General features: G+C 36.1%; 1 protein-coding gene across 1 annotated transcript; it reads left to right on the top strand.

Moving 5' to 3' along the window:
• Positions 1-12,708: 12,708 nt before the first annotated feature.
• LOC148881114 (protein IQ-DOMAIN 17-like) lies at positions 12,709-15,775 on the top strand. Its single transcript, XM_088963389.1, has 5 exons — positions 12,709-13,645; positions 13,758-14,123; positions 14,238-14,483; positions 14,570-14,707; positions 14,791-15,775. Exons 1-5 carry the CDS (start codon positions 13,520-13,522, stop codon positions 15,589-15,591), a joined length of 1,677 nt encoding a protein of 558 aa, XP_088819515.1. The 5' UTR covers positions 12,709-13,519; the 3' UTR covers positions 15,592-15,775.
• Positions 15,776-19,588: the final 3,813 nt, after the last annotated feature.

The following is a 19,588-nucleotide window of genomic DNA, read 5'->3' as shown; positions in this document are numbered from 1 at the left end:
AAGCTTTTGATTGGAAGGAGGACTATATGCTTTTAAGATTGACCTGATTGACGACGACCATGATAAATAATGAATTTGAATTCTGAATTCCTCATTCCTTATTTCTGAAAGGGACGGTTCGGCTCTTGACTTGAGCCTTGAGCCTTGAGCCCTAGGGTCAGGAGTTAAGAATTAGGACCCACTCTAGGACCAGGACTAGGAGTAATCGGTAATCGTGGGAAAGGTGAGGACACTAGGACAGCACATTGCGTCAGAAATACTTTACATAAATAAATGGGTTATAAATTCAAAATTTAAACGGGTTGGTAGTTGGTTAGGGTCTAAGTAATTAGGGATACTACAGTACAGCATGCATGTATTCATCAACTTAACTCTATATGTGCCAATGCTTTACGCATTAGTGGCATTATTGCTAGAGGTGTAAAGTGGGCCGTGCACGGCTTGTGGGCGGCCCGCTCTAAAGGTGGTTCATGTTGTGTTGGCCCGCGGGGTGCCACGGGTCGTGCCATCTTTTTTGGTGGAAATTTTGGGGGTGGGCTTGGCACGGCCCACGACTCAAGCCAAAGCGGGCCTGTGTTGTGCCATGTCGGCATGCGGGCCCGGCTGTCAGTTGTGTCGTAGGCTTGGACCGTGCTGGGTTGGGCCATACGGTGGGCCTTGGGCCAAGGCCGAGTCGAGTTGTGCAGTTTTTTTTTTTTTTGAAAATTTTGATTTCTTTTCTAAGTAAAATTGTAAAACTAAAATATTTAACTTTCCTATGAACTTTGGAAATGAGGAACTACTTAAAAAATTAAGAAATGAGAAATCTAAGTTATTTAATACATAAATAAAAAAAATACTTAACCAAATTGAAATAAGATTATAAGAATGATGGAATAACAAAACTGGAGGGGTTAGTAGATCACGTGCCATGGCGGCAAGAATCGGATAATTTTTTGAGTGTTCACTCCATCGGGCTAAAATATCAAAATTATTTAATACTTCACCTAAATTAGAAAATTTTGCTTGCAAATAAAAATTATGTTCAGTAAACGAACTTGTTGTAGAACTTGTAGATTTCTACCTTCTACTTATTAAATAAAAAAGCTTTTCTCTTCTACTACTAGGCTCAAAGTCAAAAGGAGAAGAAGAAGAAGATGAACAAGTTGTAGGAATATTTCCTACAACTTCATATTCATACAAACTATACATTTCAAATAATAAATTATTAATTTCTTCATTTTTATTTCCTATATCAATATTCATATTTTCATAATATGTTTTAAGTAAAATATCTAAACCATCTTTCCTAATCCTAGGGTCTAATATTGTAGCCAAACAATAAAGGGGAGAAATGTTCCCCCAATATTTTTTAAATTTATTTTCCATAATTTCAACAATACATTGAAATTGTGGATTCTTTTTATATTTGGCAAAACAATCACTAATTACCATTAATTGATATGGTAAATTACAACTAGTTGGATAATAAATTCCAAATAATTCATTTGTTGCATCATAAAAATGTTTTAAAAAATCTCTTATACAGATTGTCATTTCCTAGTCTTCCTCAAATATCATATCATTAGGCATTTTTAAATTATAAAAATTAGAAAGAATTTGGTTATGAGATATACAATTTTCTAACATAGCATAGGTAGAATTCAACCTATGCTTTACATCTAATACAAAATGTTTATATTTTAAACCATAATTTTGGCATAAATATTTAAATTCTTGTTTTCTTGCCCTTGAACTTTTTATATATGTAATGCAAATTCTAATTTTTGAAATATGATTTGAAATAATATTCAGTGCATCTTGAATACATAAATTTAAGATGTGACATGCACATCTAATATGAAATAATTTACCATTAAAACATGGTTTTAATTGAGATTTTAAAATATTTATTGTATAATCATTATTGCTAGCATTATCAAAACTATTTGTTTTCTATTCCATAAGCATGCAAAGTATTTAAAATACTTGCACAATAGCTGGGCCACTATGTGGCCATTCAAGCCTAGTAAAGCTTAAAATTTTTTTATTCAAAAGCCAATTTTCATCAATGAAATGGCCAGTAATACAAATATAACTAATATTAAATTTGGATGTTCAAACATCCGAAGTAAGTGCAACTATTAAGATTTACTAACAAAGAAATTAAATTTTGTTTATATGAATAAAAAAATTTTAAAGCATTAGTTCTTATAGTATTCCTAGAAACTTTTTTATATTGTGGGTTTACATAACTACGCAACCATTTTTCTAGCTTTGGATCTTCAGTTAACATAAATAGTTGTTCTGCATGTACAATATACTTTGCAAGTTCTTGTCTAATTTTTTCTTGTGAATATCTAAAAGTACAAAACTAGTCCCCCTCCCAATCTGTGTTTGGGTTGTATCTCTCCCTTCATCTTCCTCTTGCTCATGTGTGAACAGATGTCTGCTCAAATGACTTGTACCATCCTTCCCTTGCTACTAACTAAAGTTTTTCCTACATTTTTTGCAAACGGCCATTTTCCCCTTCCCCTCAATATCTTAAAATCCCTCCTTTTTCCCTTACTATCACTACTACCAGGGGTGAAAGTTCCACTTCCATCAACATCAAATGCATCAACATCAGTGCTAACACTAATACTATTGTGATGCGTTTGAATGTCATCCATGGTGAACATGTTGGAAAATCGGTTTTGAGAAGGACCGACCATTTTTTTTTTAATTCTAAAAAGATAAAAATTAATCTAATTCGACTTACTTGGATTGTCGGTTCAAAATCCCAATTTGATTTCAACGGTTGAAGCCTTTCAACGTCCAAGCCTCCCAAATTAAGATACTTGAGTTGGTTGAGCAAGCCTTCTTCTTGTTGAAAGTCGAAACTTCGATAAAATTGAGACTTGAGAATTAGAAAATGCAGAATCAAACAATCGGCTAATTAGAATTTCTCAGATTGCAAATAATTGAGAATTTATGAGTATGAGAGAGAAAGAGAATTAAGAGAATTGTTGAATTGGTGTGATGAGAATGGTGGAGGATAAAGCTATTTATAGGAATTGAACATAATTCAATTGCCCAAAATACTCAAAAAACTATATGTTATTTAGTTGTTGGAATGGGTATTTTGGTCATTGTAAAGTTATTTATAACTTTACCCAAAATGCCCCCTAAACTAGTTGTTATATAGCTATTGGGGGGCATTTGTGTCATTTTTCAACCCCCATACGCAAAATATAGAAATACCCCCCTAATATAGATGTTTATAGCTGTTGGGGGGGGGGTATTTTTATAAACCACCCTCCAAAAGATGAAACTAATCGTTGGGCCCCTTTGGGAGGGGGGCCCAACGGTTATATTCCCGGGCGAGCCGTGCTTCGTGCCATGCTGCAGGCTGGGCCGTGCTGGCACGCAGGCCGCGAGCGACACGGCACGTGCTGTCATGCCGAGTCATGCCGACCCATGGGCCTCGAACCCTCGGCCTAGCACGTCACAGACCTTCATGTCAGGCCTGGTCCGTGCTGGGCCTAACACGACCCATTAGCTACCGTGCCATGTCGGACCGGGGCAATCCAAAATCAGTATTTTGCTACACTTTTTGTATTTGACAAAGGTCCATGCTATACCCCCCTTGGCAAATAAAACAGAGTTCCTGGACACACGATTCAGACTTGGCGGCAACTTCGTCACCATGAATCCAATTCTATGGAAATAAATAACGAGAAGAGCAGTGTTGCAAGGAAGGAAACAAGGTAAGGAATAACGATGGATTAATTAAATGAGAAAATTCTCCAAGGTATTTTGTAGTACCCGAACTTTCAATTTTCAACGATCCAGTATCCAGCATTAATTCACCGTTAGTTAGAATCATCATGTGACATCGGGTGTGGTTTAAGCATTTTTATAATATCAAAATTAACCTTTATGAAAAAATTTGAACCGTTTTATCCTTTTCCCTTCCCATTTTCCTAATCCTCTTTCTCTCAACCCAAGGTGGCAGCTACAGGCGATTTTTCTTTTCTCTCTCTCTTCTCCTTTTCTCTCTTCTTCTTCTTCCCCCTTTTTTCTTTCTTTGTTCCATCACCGCCGCTGCAACCAATTGCAACAGCAGATGTGAAACCAGGGCGACAGCAGCACCAGCTTGTGTATTTTCTATCTCTCTCTCTCTCGCTCGCTCTCTTCTTCTTCTTCTCCCCCCTTTTTTCTTTCTCTGTTCCAACATTGCCGCTGCAACTAGTTGTAGCGGAAGATCTGAACCCACCTCCCATCTGTCTCTCTTTCGTTCTCTCTCTTTCTCTCTCCTCCTCCTCCATTTTCTTGTTCTTCCTCTGCTTCCCTCCTCTCCTTTTTTTTCTTCTTCCTCTGCTTCCCTCCTCTGTGTAAAGTTTCATAGAATTTACACCTTGACAACTAAGCCGGTTCACATTTCTCATCAGTGTAAAACTAAATTTACACCTAAGACAAATGCAACCTAAAGAAAAAAAAAAGGAAAAGCAGAGATTTTGGTTGCCTAAGTTTAAGGTTATCTAGAGAGAGATGAGGAGACAAGCATAGAGTAAGATAAAGAATCTAGGTTAAAAGATTGTATTCATCACAAAACCTTGGGAAGGCAAGATTTCCAGTTTCCTATGTTCATATCCATAGAGAAGGTAATGATCAAGTAGCAAACTAACAAAGGTCACAAGGGAGAATTACATGGTTTACTAGTTGATCACGCGGAGCTTAGTCTCCTTTTGTTATTTAAGGATTCCTTTTTTGAGGCGTGTGTGAGTGTGTCTTACTTGTATATCAAAAGAAAATGAAAAATTAACGAACTAGAAAGAAAAAAATCAATATGTCAAAAATATATTTTTTATATCTTTTCAAGGGCTACACAACCATGTGTGTAGCCCATCCCCCAACCCAACCCAGGTGCAGCGAGATTCGATCCCAACAGGAGAGTTGGTTGGCACCTTGCAACATGTCAAAAAATAATGGGTTACCTATTGGATAATGTTGATTCACCCCACCCAATCTATTTCCCATCAATTATTCGACGGGTTGAGTTAAAGATTATCACCCTTAAACCCAAGAAAAAGAGCATATACACACATTTTTTTACCTCAACCAAGGTTTAACATTTCGATACAATATGCCCTATACGGGGCATATCTATTGTATCTTTAAAAAAATAGATATGGGATGCACATGAAAATTGGGTGTCTCATCTTTTTTCATGTATATCGGACCCGTATCAGAATGTATCAGGGTGTATCGGGGCATATCGGTAGCGTATTGACAAAAAAGATACGACCAAAAAACTAAAAAAAATATAGTGGAAAAGCAAGCTTATTTTCCTTGCAATATTCCTTTTTTCACCTCAAATGATTCTAAAACTCCAAACCTCATTCCTAGAGTGTTAGATTTGCAAAAAATTGCAAGAAACAAGTGTGAATCGTTAATTTTTTCTTAAATGATTAAATTTATGTTAATCCACATTTCTTACATTCAAAATCACAATTTTTTTTATTAGTAGATTTATGGAAATTTCATGAAGAGTAAATATGTTTTAGATCTATGGATTTATCTATCATATCCATAGAGCAATTGAAATTTCTTCTTTAATATTTTTTTTATTTTTGTAATTAAAAAATAAATAATAATTAATTATATTTTATCATTTGATCATAACAATTAAATATATTATAATTATATGGATGATTTATCATATCTATATACCAATTAAAATTTATTCTTTAATAATGAATTTTTATTTATATAGTTTTTAAATTAAAAATAACTAATTAATTATATTTTAGCATTTGATCACAATGATTGAATATATTATAATTCTATGGATGATCTATCATATCCACAAAGCAATTGAAATTTCTTCTTTAATTACTATTTTTTGAATATATTATATAATTATTTATTTCTTATAATATTACAAATAATAATTATTTAAATAATAAATAATTATTAATTATATTTTCAGTTAGAAGTTGTGCCAATGCATGCTTTATGGTTGGATAAGAGAATTGGGTTTTTCCCATCCCATAAAACATTAAAACTTAAGAATTATAATTTATAAATTATAGTTAAACATAGGATTTTTAATGAAATTATAATTAACTACAATATATTTCTTCATAAAACCATTAAAATATATTAATCTAATGTATATACACTTCATTGAGGTCTTATATTTAATGTTATTGATGTACTTTTATGATTTATTAAAATATTTATAATTTTTCCAAATATATCTACACTTTTTTTTTCTTACATGTCTGATCTATTTGCCGTTCTAAGGGAAATGCCTTTGTTTCAGAAGAGTCCGGATCTCCTGCCCACGAAAACTCTGCCCACATTTATTACAGCCATACATAGAGATAATCTCATCCTCTGCATAGTATTATGTAGGAGGAGATGTTCCCAATTCACGGGAATAGTGTATTGTGAAAAGGCATGGGCAGGAGATCTTGACTGGTTTCAGAATGCCATCATTCTGCAAATATCTATAAGTCTGTAACGATATTTTCCTCTTTTTGTTTTTTCTTTTCGTTAGATGTTTTTAATTGTTAATTCCAGTGTTTTTGTTTTTGTTTTTTTTGTTTTTGTTTTTTCGCGTGAGATATCTCTGACCCTCCCTGTGTTATTATTGTGGCTGGCACCATATATGTTGGCGATGGAAAAGAAAATTAAAGCAAAGAGAGATGGGGACGGAATAACTTTATTTTTTGCTTTATAGTTTATGACGAAGGAAGAAGGAAGGATTTGGTGCATGACTTGGTCACCCACCTACAAATATTGTCTGCTTTATGAAGAGAAAGCGGTCCAGCTTTTCATAGATAATATTCGCACCTGCTTATTGCATTGTCTTTAATCACTCATCATGTAGCATTCTTTTTAGGCTTTTGGTAACGATGCAAATGGAATGTAAACCCTATATTAGCGAAAATATGTATTCTGGTTTAGTTTTCCCAGTGTTTGGCAAGAATATTGACAAATGACAATATTTTTCAATGCATAGTTATATTTAAAATGAGATGTAAATGTATATTTATAGAAAAGAAGTAAATTTATATTCAATGTAGGCTTTTTGTTAAAAAAAGACATATTTTATTGGAATTCATGTTCGCATCCATTACAGCTAAAAATCTGTTTGATAAAAAGGTAAATTTGTCAAAGGAAAACTAACCCAACTTTGTATTTACATGAACCATTTTACATTGCATATTTGCTTTATTCCTAAACGGAGCCTTAAGGGAAAATTTCTGATTAGTATCCTGTACTTTGGGCCTAGTGCCACTTTGGTCCCCGAACTTTAAAATGCGACAATTCATTATCTGAACTTTTAAAGTGTGTTAATCTAGTACCTATCGTTAATCAGCTGTTAACCAGCCATTAAATGCCTTTAAAAAGACAAAAATGTCCTTCGAGTGTTATTTAATTTTCTTTATCAACCATCCGAACATTGACAAAAAAAATTAACAGTCCTAAATCCTTGCCTCTTTTATTCAAGAAAGTTGAGGTCCAGAATGCCCATTGAGACGTGACTCCAACTTTCTTGAATAAAAGAAGTAAGGATTTGAGATTGTTAAATTTTTGTCAACATTTAGATAATTAATAAAAAAAATTAGATGACATTCGGAAGCCAAAATTGCACTAGGCCCAAATTAAAGGGTACTAAATTCTAATTTTTCCTTTTTTAATTCATTTTTATCAAAATCCCACAAATATCATTCATTAATCTTCCCCACCCGTTTATAGTTCTGCAGTAAATTGAAAACTTTGAATGGAGTGAGAGAAAGAAGACAGACTGTTACGGTGAGAAAGCAAAGCAAGGCTGTAAAATGGTCTTTATATGCGCGATAGCTAATGTCTTAAAGGCTTAAACAAGTGGGGACTGGACCGGGGATCAACTATTTTTTTAGGAAACTTTTGACCGCCTTTATTTTATGGGTCCCACATGTCCGCAGCAAAAACGCTTGATGTGTGCGGTGTAGTGACATTCCCCAAAACAAAACTTGTATGGTTTTATTTACATTTTAGAGCAATTTGGTAAGCCGACGTGTCAATTAGGGCTGCAACCGGATCGGATCCAATAAAATCCGAATCCGATCCAATTATATATTAAAAATTAACATTTGAATCCGATCCAAAGTTCGATCGGATTTATTGAATTTGGATTCGAATTCAAATCCCAACAAGTTTGGATCAGACCGACACACAATTTCACACAACATAGGTTTGAATATTTGGCCCTTGGGATGGGCTTGCGCACAAATTAAGGCTTTGAACATTTTTATTTTTCAGGAGCCCATTTCAGGCTTAGACCTCAAGAGTACAAATTCTTTGGGTTGACGATAAAAACCAACCCAGCCCACCTGAGTTGCACACCGTAACTATAAAACCTTACAATGGGGAGCATATGAATACAAGGAAAGGCCAGAGAAATGCCGAGGGGAATAGAAAAGTAATGATATAAAATAAAGCTAGTCTCACTACGCGGTGGTGGGGCAGCGTCAGCGTTTGAGGGTTTATTGCCATTAGACTAACTCCACCATACTATTGGGTCGCCATTAACCTATCCAAATGGCCAGCAGATGATTTGTGTGCGTAACTGTAGATCTGGTTACATTCAATTACGAGATATTTGTGACGGATAACAGAATCATCACCGGTGGACTACTACTATGTATGGACAGCATCAAAGATGAATTTGTTCCCTTTATTGCCGGTTTTGTTTTTAGTTTTTACAATGAGAAACTTTTCTTTGGTCCCCGCAAAAGTATTTCCCCATATGCTTCCGGTTCTGGAATCTGAACATCATTCATGATAGTGGTGCAACTCGGGTGTCCGATTTGGAACTCGGAACTCGGAAGGAGCATGTCCAACAGTCCAAGTTGCTGCCCTAATTCGTGATCACATCAGGTGGTAAACCAACACAATGACCCCATCTTAAATGGATAAGCACTCCCTCCACGTTATTATTGTCGGTGGATCCCAGCCCCCTTTAGTTCACTCCGCCACTAACCCGTTAACTGTCTCATCCATACGGGCGAAAGCTGCATTCAGAACAGCCTGGATATGTTGTTTGCACTGCTGTGTATTGCGGATTATGTGACCCAATCACAAATGAATACATACACCACTATGAGTCTATGATATTTCTGTACACTAGTTTCTGTACACTTCAAGAGTGTAGAGAAATGAAATTACCAGTTGAGTTCCAATGATATGATATGAACCCTATGTATTGCATTTATCAAGGGTATAATTGGAATTGTGGAAATTGTTTCTAACCATAGGATCACTGTCACTCAATGGACGTTTAGGATTAAACAGTGAAGAGAATGATCTTCACAGCCACGGCCTAACCGATTATCCTTTTGGTGGTCATTGTCAAAAGGTTGGTCATGACATCACCTAGTAGGTTCGATGTAAAATCAGTGCAAATACAAATATATACTGTATAAATATAAATATAGAATTTAGAAATACAATATACTTAAATTTTGCACTAAATATATTTGTATATGCATTTTTTCAAATTAATAAGAAAAATACTATGGAAGGTCCTGCTTAAAGATTTTGGCTTGATGTGTTTCAATCGTCTTAATGATCTATGGAGTATATTGGTCAGGCATATAACATAATACAAATCAAATACTCTCCAAGTATATAAATATTTTTATTTCTTAGAATTCAATCTTCAAAATATTCTCAACTCATTAATTCCTCTAATTTGTTTTCCTCACAAATTCGATCATGACAATAATTTGTTGGACTTCAATTCATAGATTCATGGTCCCAACTAAGTGGTGGCTCGGTTGACGTATTAGCTGGATTGTTCTAACAGAATCGCAAATTTGAGTTCTGTTATCTTTATTTATGTTGAAAAGTTAATGTATTGTGTTAAATACAAAAAAATTATACACACATATATGCATAATAAAAACCAGTAATTGATCAAGAAAAAACAAAAAAAATCATTGAAATGCCCGGAGCATGACAACCCCCTCGTTTACAATCTAATTCCATCATTGTAAAGGATATAAAGGAGTTGCTGATATTGCTGGTGAAATAAAGCAAGGAAAGGGTCATGAGATCAGTTTCCGACTGGGGCCATTAGGAAAGGCATACATTGGAATTGGATGGTCTGTACCTCTTTAGCCTTTTTCACATAGACATGGGTTTTCCGTGTAGTGGGCGCTACTTTGAGTTGTTTTTCTTTTTTGCACTGATAAAAGTTTCTTCGTAAATTTCATGCAAGGCTCAAAGTAGTGAAAATGTCAAATCTAAGGGAAGGTAATTTTAAGAGACGAGATATGTTTTTGATATATATGCGTATCGGAGAAAAATTAAGATATGTATAGATACGTTTGGAAACACTATAAATATTTTAATAAATCATAAAAATACATCAACAACACTAAATATAAGACCTCAATGAGGTGTATATATATATATATATATATATATATATATATATATATATATATTAAATTAATATATTTTAAAGGTTTTATGAAGAAATATATTGTAGTTAATTATAACTTCATTAAAAATCCCATGCTTAACAATAATTTATAAACTATAATTCTTAAGTTTTAATGTTTTATGTGATGGGAAAAACCAAACTTCCCTATCCAACCATAAAACATGCATTGGCACAACTTTTAAGTGAAAATATAATTAATAATTATGTATTATTTAAATATTTATTATTTATTTTCAAAAATTATAAAAAATAAATAAACATTGTATAATATATTCAAAAAGTAGTTATTATAGAAGAATTTTCAATTGCTTTGTTGATGTGATAGATCGTCTATAGAATTATAATATATTCAATCATTGTGATCAAATGATAAAATATAATTATTTATGTATTTATTTTTTAATTCTAAAAATATAAAAATAAAAAAAAATAATTATTAAACAAGAAATGTCAATTGGTTTGTGGATATGACAAATCATCCATAGAATTATAATATATTCAATTGTTATGATAAAATAATAAAATATAATTAATTATTATTTATTTTTTAATTATAAGAAAATGAAAAATAAAAAAAAAATATTAAAGAAGAAATTTCAATTGCTCTATGGATATGATAGATAAATCCATGGATCCAAAACATATTTAGTCTTTATAGGTAGAGAAAAAAATTATATTTTCAAAATTTTTATTAATTTATCTTTTCCCTAAATATCTTCACGAAATTTCCATAAATCTACTAATAACACAAAAAAATTGTGATTTTGAATGTAAGAAAAGTATATCAACATAAATTTAAACATTCAAGAAAAAAAATATAAATCATAAGATATTGTAAAAAAAAAACTACCTATTTTTGCCATATTTTTTCAAAATTTGAAAAATATTCAAAAAAAATTAACGATTCACACTTGTTTTTACAAATTTTTATAAATCCATTACTCTAGGAATGAGGTTTGGAGTTTTAGAGTCATTTGGGGGGGTGAAAGAAGCATTATTTTAAGGAAAAGAAGCTTAATTTCCCCCTTTATTTTTTTTTTCAGTTTTTGGCCGTATCTTTTTCGTTGATACGCTATCGATACACCCCCAATACGCTCCAATGCAGGTCGGATACGCATAAAAAAAGATGAGACGTCTGATTTCAATGCATATCCCGTATTTATTTTTCGAAGATACAATACGATACGTTTCAAATCAAGCATATCTTATCGAAATTTTAAACCTTGATTTCATGTAACAATATGGCTTATGTGGCAGAACATTCTACCGATTGATGATTGAAATATTCATTTTTAAGTATTATTCAGATTCATATTGATTTCTCCAGCCTATATCTATCCATCTCTCTATCTTGGTTTTCCGGTATCACATTCGAACCCATAAACTGATCGCCCAACCGATTCCATTAACTGTTAAACCAAGTGACTCAGGCAACGGTTTTTGGGTAATGTTATATTTTTGTCACAGGTTAATTTATTTGACTGAATGGTTGAACCGCTGACCCAAAAACCAGCGGTTTTATTTTTGGTTAATTTTTAAAACATTGGCTCCATTATAATCGTGTATTCCATCTTAAAAGTGTACATTCAATATTCTTTTCTAATAGCTCAGAACTTTGTTACTGATTTAATAATGAGATGCGTGATTCCTTTTAATTCCATTTTAAAAAGTGCAGTGCCCTTACACAAAAATAAAATGAAAAGAAAGAAAGAAGGAAAGAACTAAACAGTGCGCTAACCTCATTGTAGAATGCTTCCTTACAGTTCAGCCTGTTTCGTATATTATATGGTGAAATATGAAAATGTATATATCTCTAATCTATTAAAGCAACAGTAACAATTTAATTAATATAAAATCTCACGGCTCATAATAATCCTAGATTGCACAAAAGGAAAAGGAAAGGATCAAAGGATAATGCAATTTTTAATTCAAGAACGGTGACCAAGAACGTTTATATATTTATTCTTGAGCATGTGCCAGCCTGTAGAGACATTGTATCAAATCGGAACTTCCAGGTGTCAAGCTTTTACTCAGTAATACTGTGCCACATGGCAAATTGATATTGATGGAGATGAAATAAATAAAAGGCAAGCAGGGAAGCAGAACAAAGAGGTGGATAAAACTAAAAGAAGTGGACCTGCAAATAACAAAAACAAAGGGTCCACCACGTGGAGGTAAAACCCGAATAAAAGCTCGAGAGGGCGGGAAAGGAGAAATAAAAAAGAGTAGATGGGGTTGGACATTGGGGAGGGAGGAATATTGAGGTTGAGGTCACCATATTCATCATATTTATTCAAACAAGATTTGGGAATCTCTCTTCTCTCTCTCTATTTAGTTTTGACCAATCCACCGGGAACTGGAGCCACATCTCTCTTTTACCGAAAAACAGGTCCTGGTTAAAATGCCTAAGCTGGTGGCGGTCTACGAGGACAATGAAACCTGTCTGAGCTCCTACCTTAGTCACCGGACTCCGAGACCACCACACACTCTCTCTCTCTCCCTCCCTCTCACTCCCGTCCTTTAACTGCTCCCGACACGTGATGCCATGAGAATTCGTCAGTTGTTTTGAATACAAGAGCTTTACGAAAAAGCCCCACCATTAAAGGGACTTCTCGGGTTTCTCCGCCACGACTGAAACTCTCCCACCCTCTCTCTCTCTGTGCTATCGACTTCCTCGAGATCAGCCACCACGCAGTACCTCTCTCCTACGGTCATGAATTTTATATGCAAAGTTGTTGACACCCTCTCTGACACTTCCACTAGTGTTTCCATGCCACAAAAAAACACCTACGCTTATATCGGAGCTCATAATCTGTAGCTGCAGTGCATTACAGATTAAAACGTACGTCGCAGACCTTGTCCCTACTCCTCTCTCCCTTCTCCCTCTTTTCTCTCTTTCTTTTCTCCGCTCCTTTTACGGTTAAAATTTAAAAAGGTGGTGGAATCATTCAAAACTCAAAAGTAACAGCAACTCCCATCTCATCCATTCTTCTCTGAATCTGGTGGGTTTGGTGGGTCTGCTGTAAATGCGGTCTAGTTTGCTTCTTTCTTTCTATGGGGAAGAAGGCAGGAACCTCGTGGTTGACTGTAGTGAAGAGGGCTTTCCGGTCTCCTACCAAAGAAAACGAGAAGCGGAGTGGCCGAAGGAGAGAAGATCATGACCAAGAAGAAGAAGAAAAGGTCCGTTTTCGTTTTTTCTTATTTTTGTTTTCTTAGATTTCCTGTCTATTCCTCCAATTAGGCGTCTGTGTGTGTGTGCCATTAACGTTGCATCCGCTTTTGGTCTCCACAGAAGAGGGAGAAGAGAAGATGGATTTTTCGGAAACCCTCGACCCATGAATCAATAATACACCAGTGTGAAGCGAAGACGGCGGCGAGCACGCCCACGAAGCCTACGAGTACGACAACTGCTGCTGCCGTTCCTTCTATCACCACGACTACGACTCCTACAACGATGAATCCTGCTGTATCAGCAGCTGCAGCCGCTGCCGAACAAAGACACGCTTTTGCCGTGGCAGTAGCAACCGCAGCAGCCGCGGAGGCTGCCGTGGCGACGGCCCAAGCAGCCGTGGAGGTGGTCCGGCTCACCAGGCCTTCTAATTTTGTTAGAGAACATTGCGCTGCTATTGTTATTCAAACGGCTTTCAGAGGATATCTGGTAAGTTATGGCAAAGAAAAGAAACAAAATATATGAGCTTTCGTTACTATTCTAGCAAGCATTCTCCTTCTCCGGTGAGATCGACTTTAACTGATTTTTTCGTGGTTGCCAAAGGCAAGAAGAGCACTTAGAGCGCTTAAAGGACTAGTGAAGTTGCAAGCTTTAGTGAGAGGACACAACGTTCGGAAGCAGGCGAAGATGACTCTCCGCTGCATGCAAGCTCTGGTCCGAGTGCAAGCTCGGGTGCGCGATCAACGTATGAGGCTTTCTCAAGAAGGAAGCAGGATGTCCACACTTAGTGACACCAACAGCTTATGGGAATCACGATATTTTCAGGATATCGCAGAGAGGAAATCAGTCGTAAGTATGTTTATCTGAGTTTTGTTAGACTTTATGCCAAACAATAGGAATGTTCTGAACGTTAATGGTGCTCCTGAGATTCTCAGTCGAGAGATGGAAGTAGCATTGCCGGGGATTGGGATGACCGCCCGCATACAGTTGAGGAGATACAAGCCATGCTGCATAGCAAAAAGGAAGCTGCTTTAAAACGTGAGAAAGCACTCGCTTACGCCTTTTCCCATCAGGTTCATATCTCTCTCTCTGTCCATTAATCAATTTATCCTGTACATCTCACCTTTGCAAATGTGTTGATGATACCCATATAAAGATATGGAGATCCGGCCGGAACTCATCAATCGGCAACGAGGAAGAACTCGAAGAGAGACCAAAATGGCTGGATAGGTGGATGGCTGCAAAACCATGGGAAAGCAGGGGAAGAGCTTCTACGGATCAAAGGGATCCGATCAAAACCGTAGAAATCGACACCTCTCGTCCTTTTTCTTATTCTATTCCAAACATCCGAAGATCACAACACCACCATCAGCAACAACCTAGTATACATTCAGCGGCGTCTCCCCATCACAGAGCACACCACAATTATTCCCTTCACCAGTCCCCTGTCACGCCTTCTCCATCTAAAACAAGGCCACTACAAGTACGCTCGGCCAGCCCTCGTTGCCCAAGAGAAGAGAGATGTTATCCAACAGCGCATACTCCGAGCTTAGGCTCGAGTTACTATTACAGTGGTGGTACGCGTCACCATATGGGTGCAAATGGTGGGACTGGCACTGGTTCGACGCCGAATTACATGGCAGCCACGGAGTCCGCCAAGGCCCGAGTTCGGTCTCAGAGTGCCCCAAGACAGCGGCCATCGACGCCGGAGAGAGAACGAGTTGGGTCTGCTAAGAAACGCCTTTCGTTTCCAGTTCCAGACCCATACAGCGGTGTCGGTGTCGGCTGTGGTGCCGGGGCTTTCAGCCAGAATTTAAGGAGCCCGAGCTTTAAGAGCGTCCAGGGAGGCTATCATGGGATGGAGCAACAATCGAACTTGTCTTCCTGTTGTACGGAGAGTTTGGGTGGCGAAATATCTCCGTCTTCGACGAGTGACCTTAGGAGGTGGTTGAGGTGAGTTTAATTACTGTGAATTCGCTGGATGGTTGTGAGCTCCCATGAACAAGGATACTGCAGTTGTGACAGCGATGTGTAAGTGTTTAATTAATTTTTCTTTTCCATTTTTTTTGGTAATTATGATGGAATTTGATGATAGATGATGGTGGTTGTTTCTTTTTATCCCAATAACTTTCTTATCAGAAGTCTACGGATGCCCTCATTTGTATTTGTCTATGGAAGAAACATAGTTACTGTAACCCACCACCCAAAGCCATAGACGCAAACAAACAAAACAAACCAACAAGGTAACAAGCAATCGGACTGGACTACTTCCCAAATTCTGTGAGAGTAATCTCCTGGGTTACGGCCTTAAACTTAAATGATTCATGATTCATCGTTTGGTACATAAATTGCATGATTACACATCCAACAGAAGACTGCATACAACTGACGCATGAACTTAAAATGCCCTCCTCTGTTGCAAAGCCTCTGTAGTTATTTTAACCTCTGATAAATACAAAAACCTGTCACCATTCGTTCCCTGTAATTGGAGCTGGTTCAAGGGATTTCATTTATAGAATTCCAGTTCTTTTGCTGCCTTTGTGTGGACTTGAAGATAGAATATCTTAGAATAATGAATGAGTTATGGCATCTGTCACGAGTCAGGACCGATCGATAATCGAGTACTGGTCTTATGTTTCAGTTTTGCTTAGCTGGTTTATTTGTTTCACATGACCTTATCAATTCGACTAGGGTTTTCGCTTTCAGTGAATTGAACAACGGAGGAGATGGAATGATGGCTGACAGACATATAGTAGTAACTCTCGAACTCGACTATAACATTAGAGACCACAAAGTTATGACACACTTCTGAACTTATGAGAGAACGGGTTTATCAAGTGTAGACAAATGGTGAAGGCCCAGAGAACCCACTTGAGAAGCTTGAATTAACAATTCTCTTGACCGATTGAAAGTTGAATCTTAATTAATCTGAAAACCAGAGGGAAGGTAGAGTAAGAACCCAATTTGTTGCTTAAGCTGTAGGGTTTGGAAGAGTAAGCAAAACCAATGGTTACAGGGGATTGGTGGTGGGATTATGTGACCTGATAGAAAGTTTAATATTTTTTAAGCCTAAAAGGCAAATTCATTCAACCAAATTAAAAGATAACATTTCATCCAGTACCAAGGACCAGACAGAGTCTGGTGGAGAAGACCAGGTACAGACAGTCGATCTGTATAAAAAATTCACAAGGTCTTGTGGATCCGCAACATCTTATGTATCATGAGAATTCATACATTATAGTAGCTTATTTGATTCGCTTACAGGTCCTATAATCAGAAGGCCCATGTGGTTGCGGCCATGGGTTTTGTTTTGCGTGGGGGAAGGGTTTGTCGGTGTTCTTTGTAAGCCTCTAGTATTGCCAGACTTTGACGCTGATGGTGTTTTCTAGCTTTCAGTAGTTCCCTTTGGCTTAATTAATTTTTAGCTTTTATGCTTCTTGATTTTCTATATATGGAGGGTCCTTCTTAGAGGTTGGAGACCATTATGGACATGGAAGGGGCACTAATGGGGGACAAAAAACTTCTTCTTCTAAGCTTATAGTAGACCTACTCTTCCTTTTTCATGCCCAAGTCCAAGTCCACTCTTTTCTTCCTTTCTCTTCACTCAAAACTCAAAATGAACACCACTTTGATGATCAAATCAATATTGTCAGATTCAGGGAAGAAAACAAAACATTGGGGTTGGAACTTGGAAGTGGTAAAATTATGATTCAACGGCTCGCAATTTAACGATGCGCAGGAACATGATTCCGAACGGAATGGAATAACAAAAATTAAACTTTTTTCGAAATGATGATGATTCACACTGCACGCAAAACTATTTTGACAACTAAGCAACTGGTTGGCTCCAAAATGGATTCACATATATTAATAAAGGCCGTTGGCTCATCAACGAACAAGAAGAAAAATCCCTTCAAGAAAGAAAGGGTTCATTGGCATGCTTGAGATGTTTTGAACCCTTCCTGCGATACGTCTAACTCATCTCAAAGAATTTTACACTGTAGGATATTGACACCCTATTTGATCGGTTGTCTGCAATAGTTTAAGGGTTCTAGAGCGCAATAGTCCACACTCTTATCACAATAAGGCTTTAACGCTTGAACAGTACTAAAATTTCAAGATTTTAACTGATCATCTTTTTACCGAGTTCGCTTGGCCCCAAATCACATTCCAGTCGCGTATTGAGAACATCTCCCTAGAGTTGTAAATCATGCCAGGGTATGAGCCATGTCGTGCTTGGGCTTTCAGACCCGCAATTAATATGGCACGGCATGATAGAGTGCGTTGTGTTGGCATATGATTATAATAATAATAATAATAATAATTTTAATTTTATTATACTATTTTTTTAATTGTATTATAATTTTATAAGTTTATTTTATTATTTCGAATATAAATAATTGTATATACTAAAATTCATATAAAATAAAATTTTAATTTTTTTAACTTATTTTATTTTTTCATTATTTTTTAAAAATATCCCTCTCCTGTCCTCTGAAATATCCTAGAGGAGGCAAGTGTGGTTCGATTTACACCTTTACGCCTGACTATGACTGGATACATTTTCAATGCATGTGGATGTGGGGTCAATCTAAACTCACTTTTACCCAAACAAACAAACAAATTGATGTCCCTCCTAGCAACACCTAGTGGATTTTGGTCCATATGGTTGTTGCGACTTTGCCCATGTGGCAGTTATTTCTGTTTTGAAAGACAGTAAAAAAGGGGGTATTTAATGATCAGTCCCCCTCATAAATCCTAATGCATTGGGGGTGTGGGTAAATGCAGTTTGGAAACCAATAAAAAAATCTGAGGGGTATTGAACTCTAAATAGGATAGTAAAATATAGTGGTGAATACCCATCACCTTTTAGGGCTATTCATTTTTTGAATTTTGAGTGGGGAAAATTGGTCAATAGAATTTTGCTTCCCATTGACTAAGATACCCATGTTATATTTTCAGGTTTATATGGGGTTCATGAAAGTTTATTTTCACTTGGACTGCATTTGGAAAAGATGCAAATGGAGTATAAAATCCGGTTCGGGGTAAATTTGCACTCTTGTTCACTTTTGCCTGTGTTTGGCAACATTACATTTATGCATTGACAAATGACAGACCAATGCATATTTACATTGATAATAAGATGTAAAAATACATCAATAAAAAAGAAGTAAATTTGCATTCAAGTGGGCTTTTGATAAAAAGAAGCATATGCATTGTTGAAATCTATGTTTGCATCCAACAACTAGCAAAACTAACCCAGCTTTCCAATTTATATAAGCCATTTCACACTCTACACATTTGCATTCACACTTATTTGTATCGTTTCCAAATGTAGCCTTGGTAAGTGATGGGTAAATAACTTTCCCACATGAGAGAAAGTTGTAAAACACTTGGATGGGACAAAATTGCCTCTTTTAATAATGGTTTTTTATGGTTAAAACGGTCATGGTCCTATTTGTTTGGCCCAACATGCACATGAGACTGGCTTAAGTGAAACTATGTGGGGCTAATCTGAACTCACCATGCGAACGGTGAGTATACTGTCTTGTAAGCACTGAAGCCAGTCTCATTGCAATCACCTCCCCCTTTCTGACATAACTGCCAGCAGACCCCTTTGTTAGAATTCCCCAAAAACAGGCATGAAAATGACCAAAATACCCATGCAATTAAGTTTGACCAAAATGTTTATTTTTCAAATTGTTTTTTCATATGAATCACTACTCCAAACACTTTCAGTATGAATTTTCCCTTCATGTCAATCACTCAAAGGTAAAGCTACAATTTAAATATTTTTTTTTATAGAAACCTGAAACCAGCCTGAATAGCAACTGTATGGTTACTTTGAACATTTTTATGCCTCTTTTTAGAGGATTCTAATAGAGATGATCTATTTGCAAAAATGTTAAAAATTTCAGGGGAGGTAATTGCAATTACCAAACTTCAGAAAATGT

The sequence above is a fragment of the Nelumbo lutea genome, chromosome 1, assembly GCF_056320005.1.
Source record: "Nelumbo lutea isolate HS-2025 chromosome 1, American lotus-T2T, whole genome shotgun sequence".
Taxonomy (NCBI): domain Eukaryota; kingdom Viridiplantae; phylum Streptophyta; class Magnoliopsida; order Proteales; family Nelumbonaceae; genus Nelumbo; species Nelumbo lutea.
Note: the sequence above shows the minus strand (reverse complement) of the source record. Positions and strands in the feature narration are given on the sequence as shown.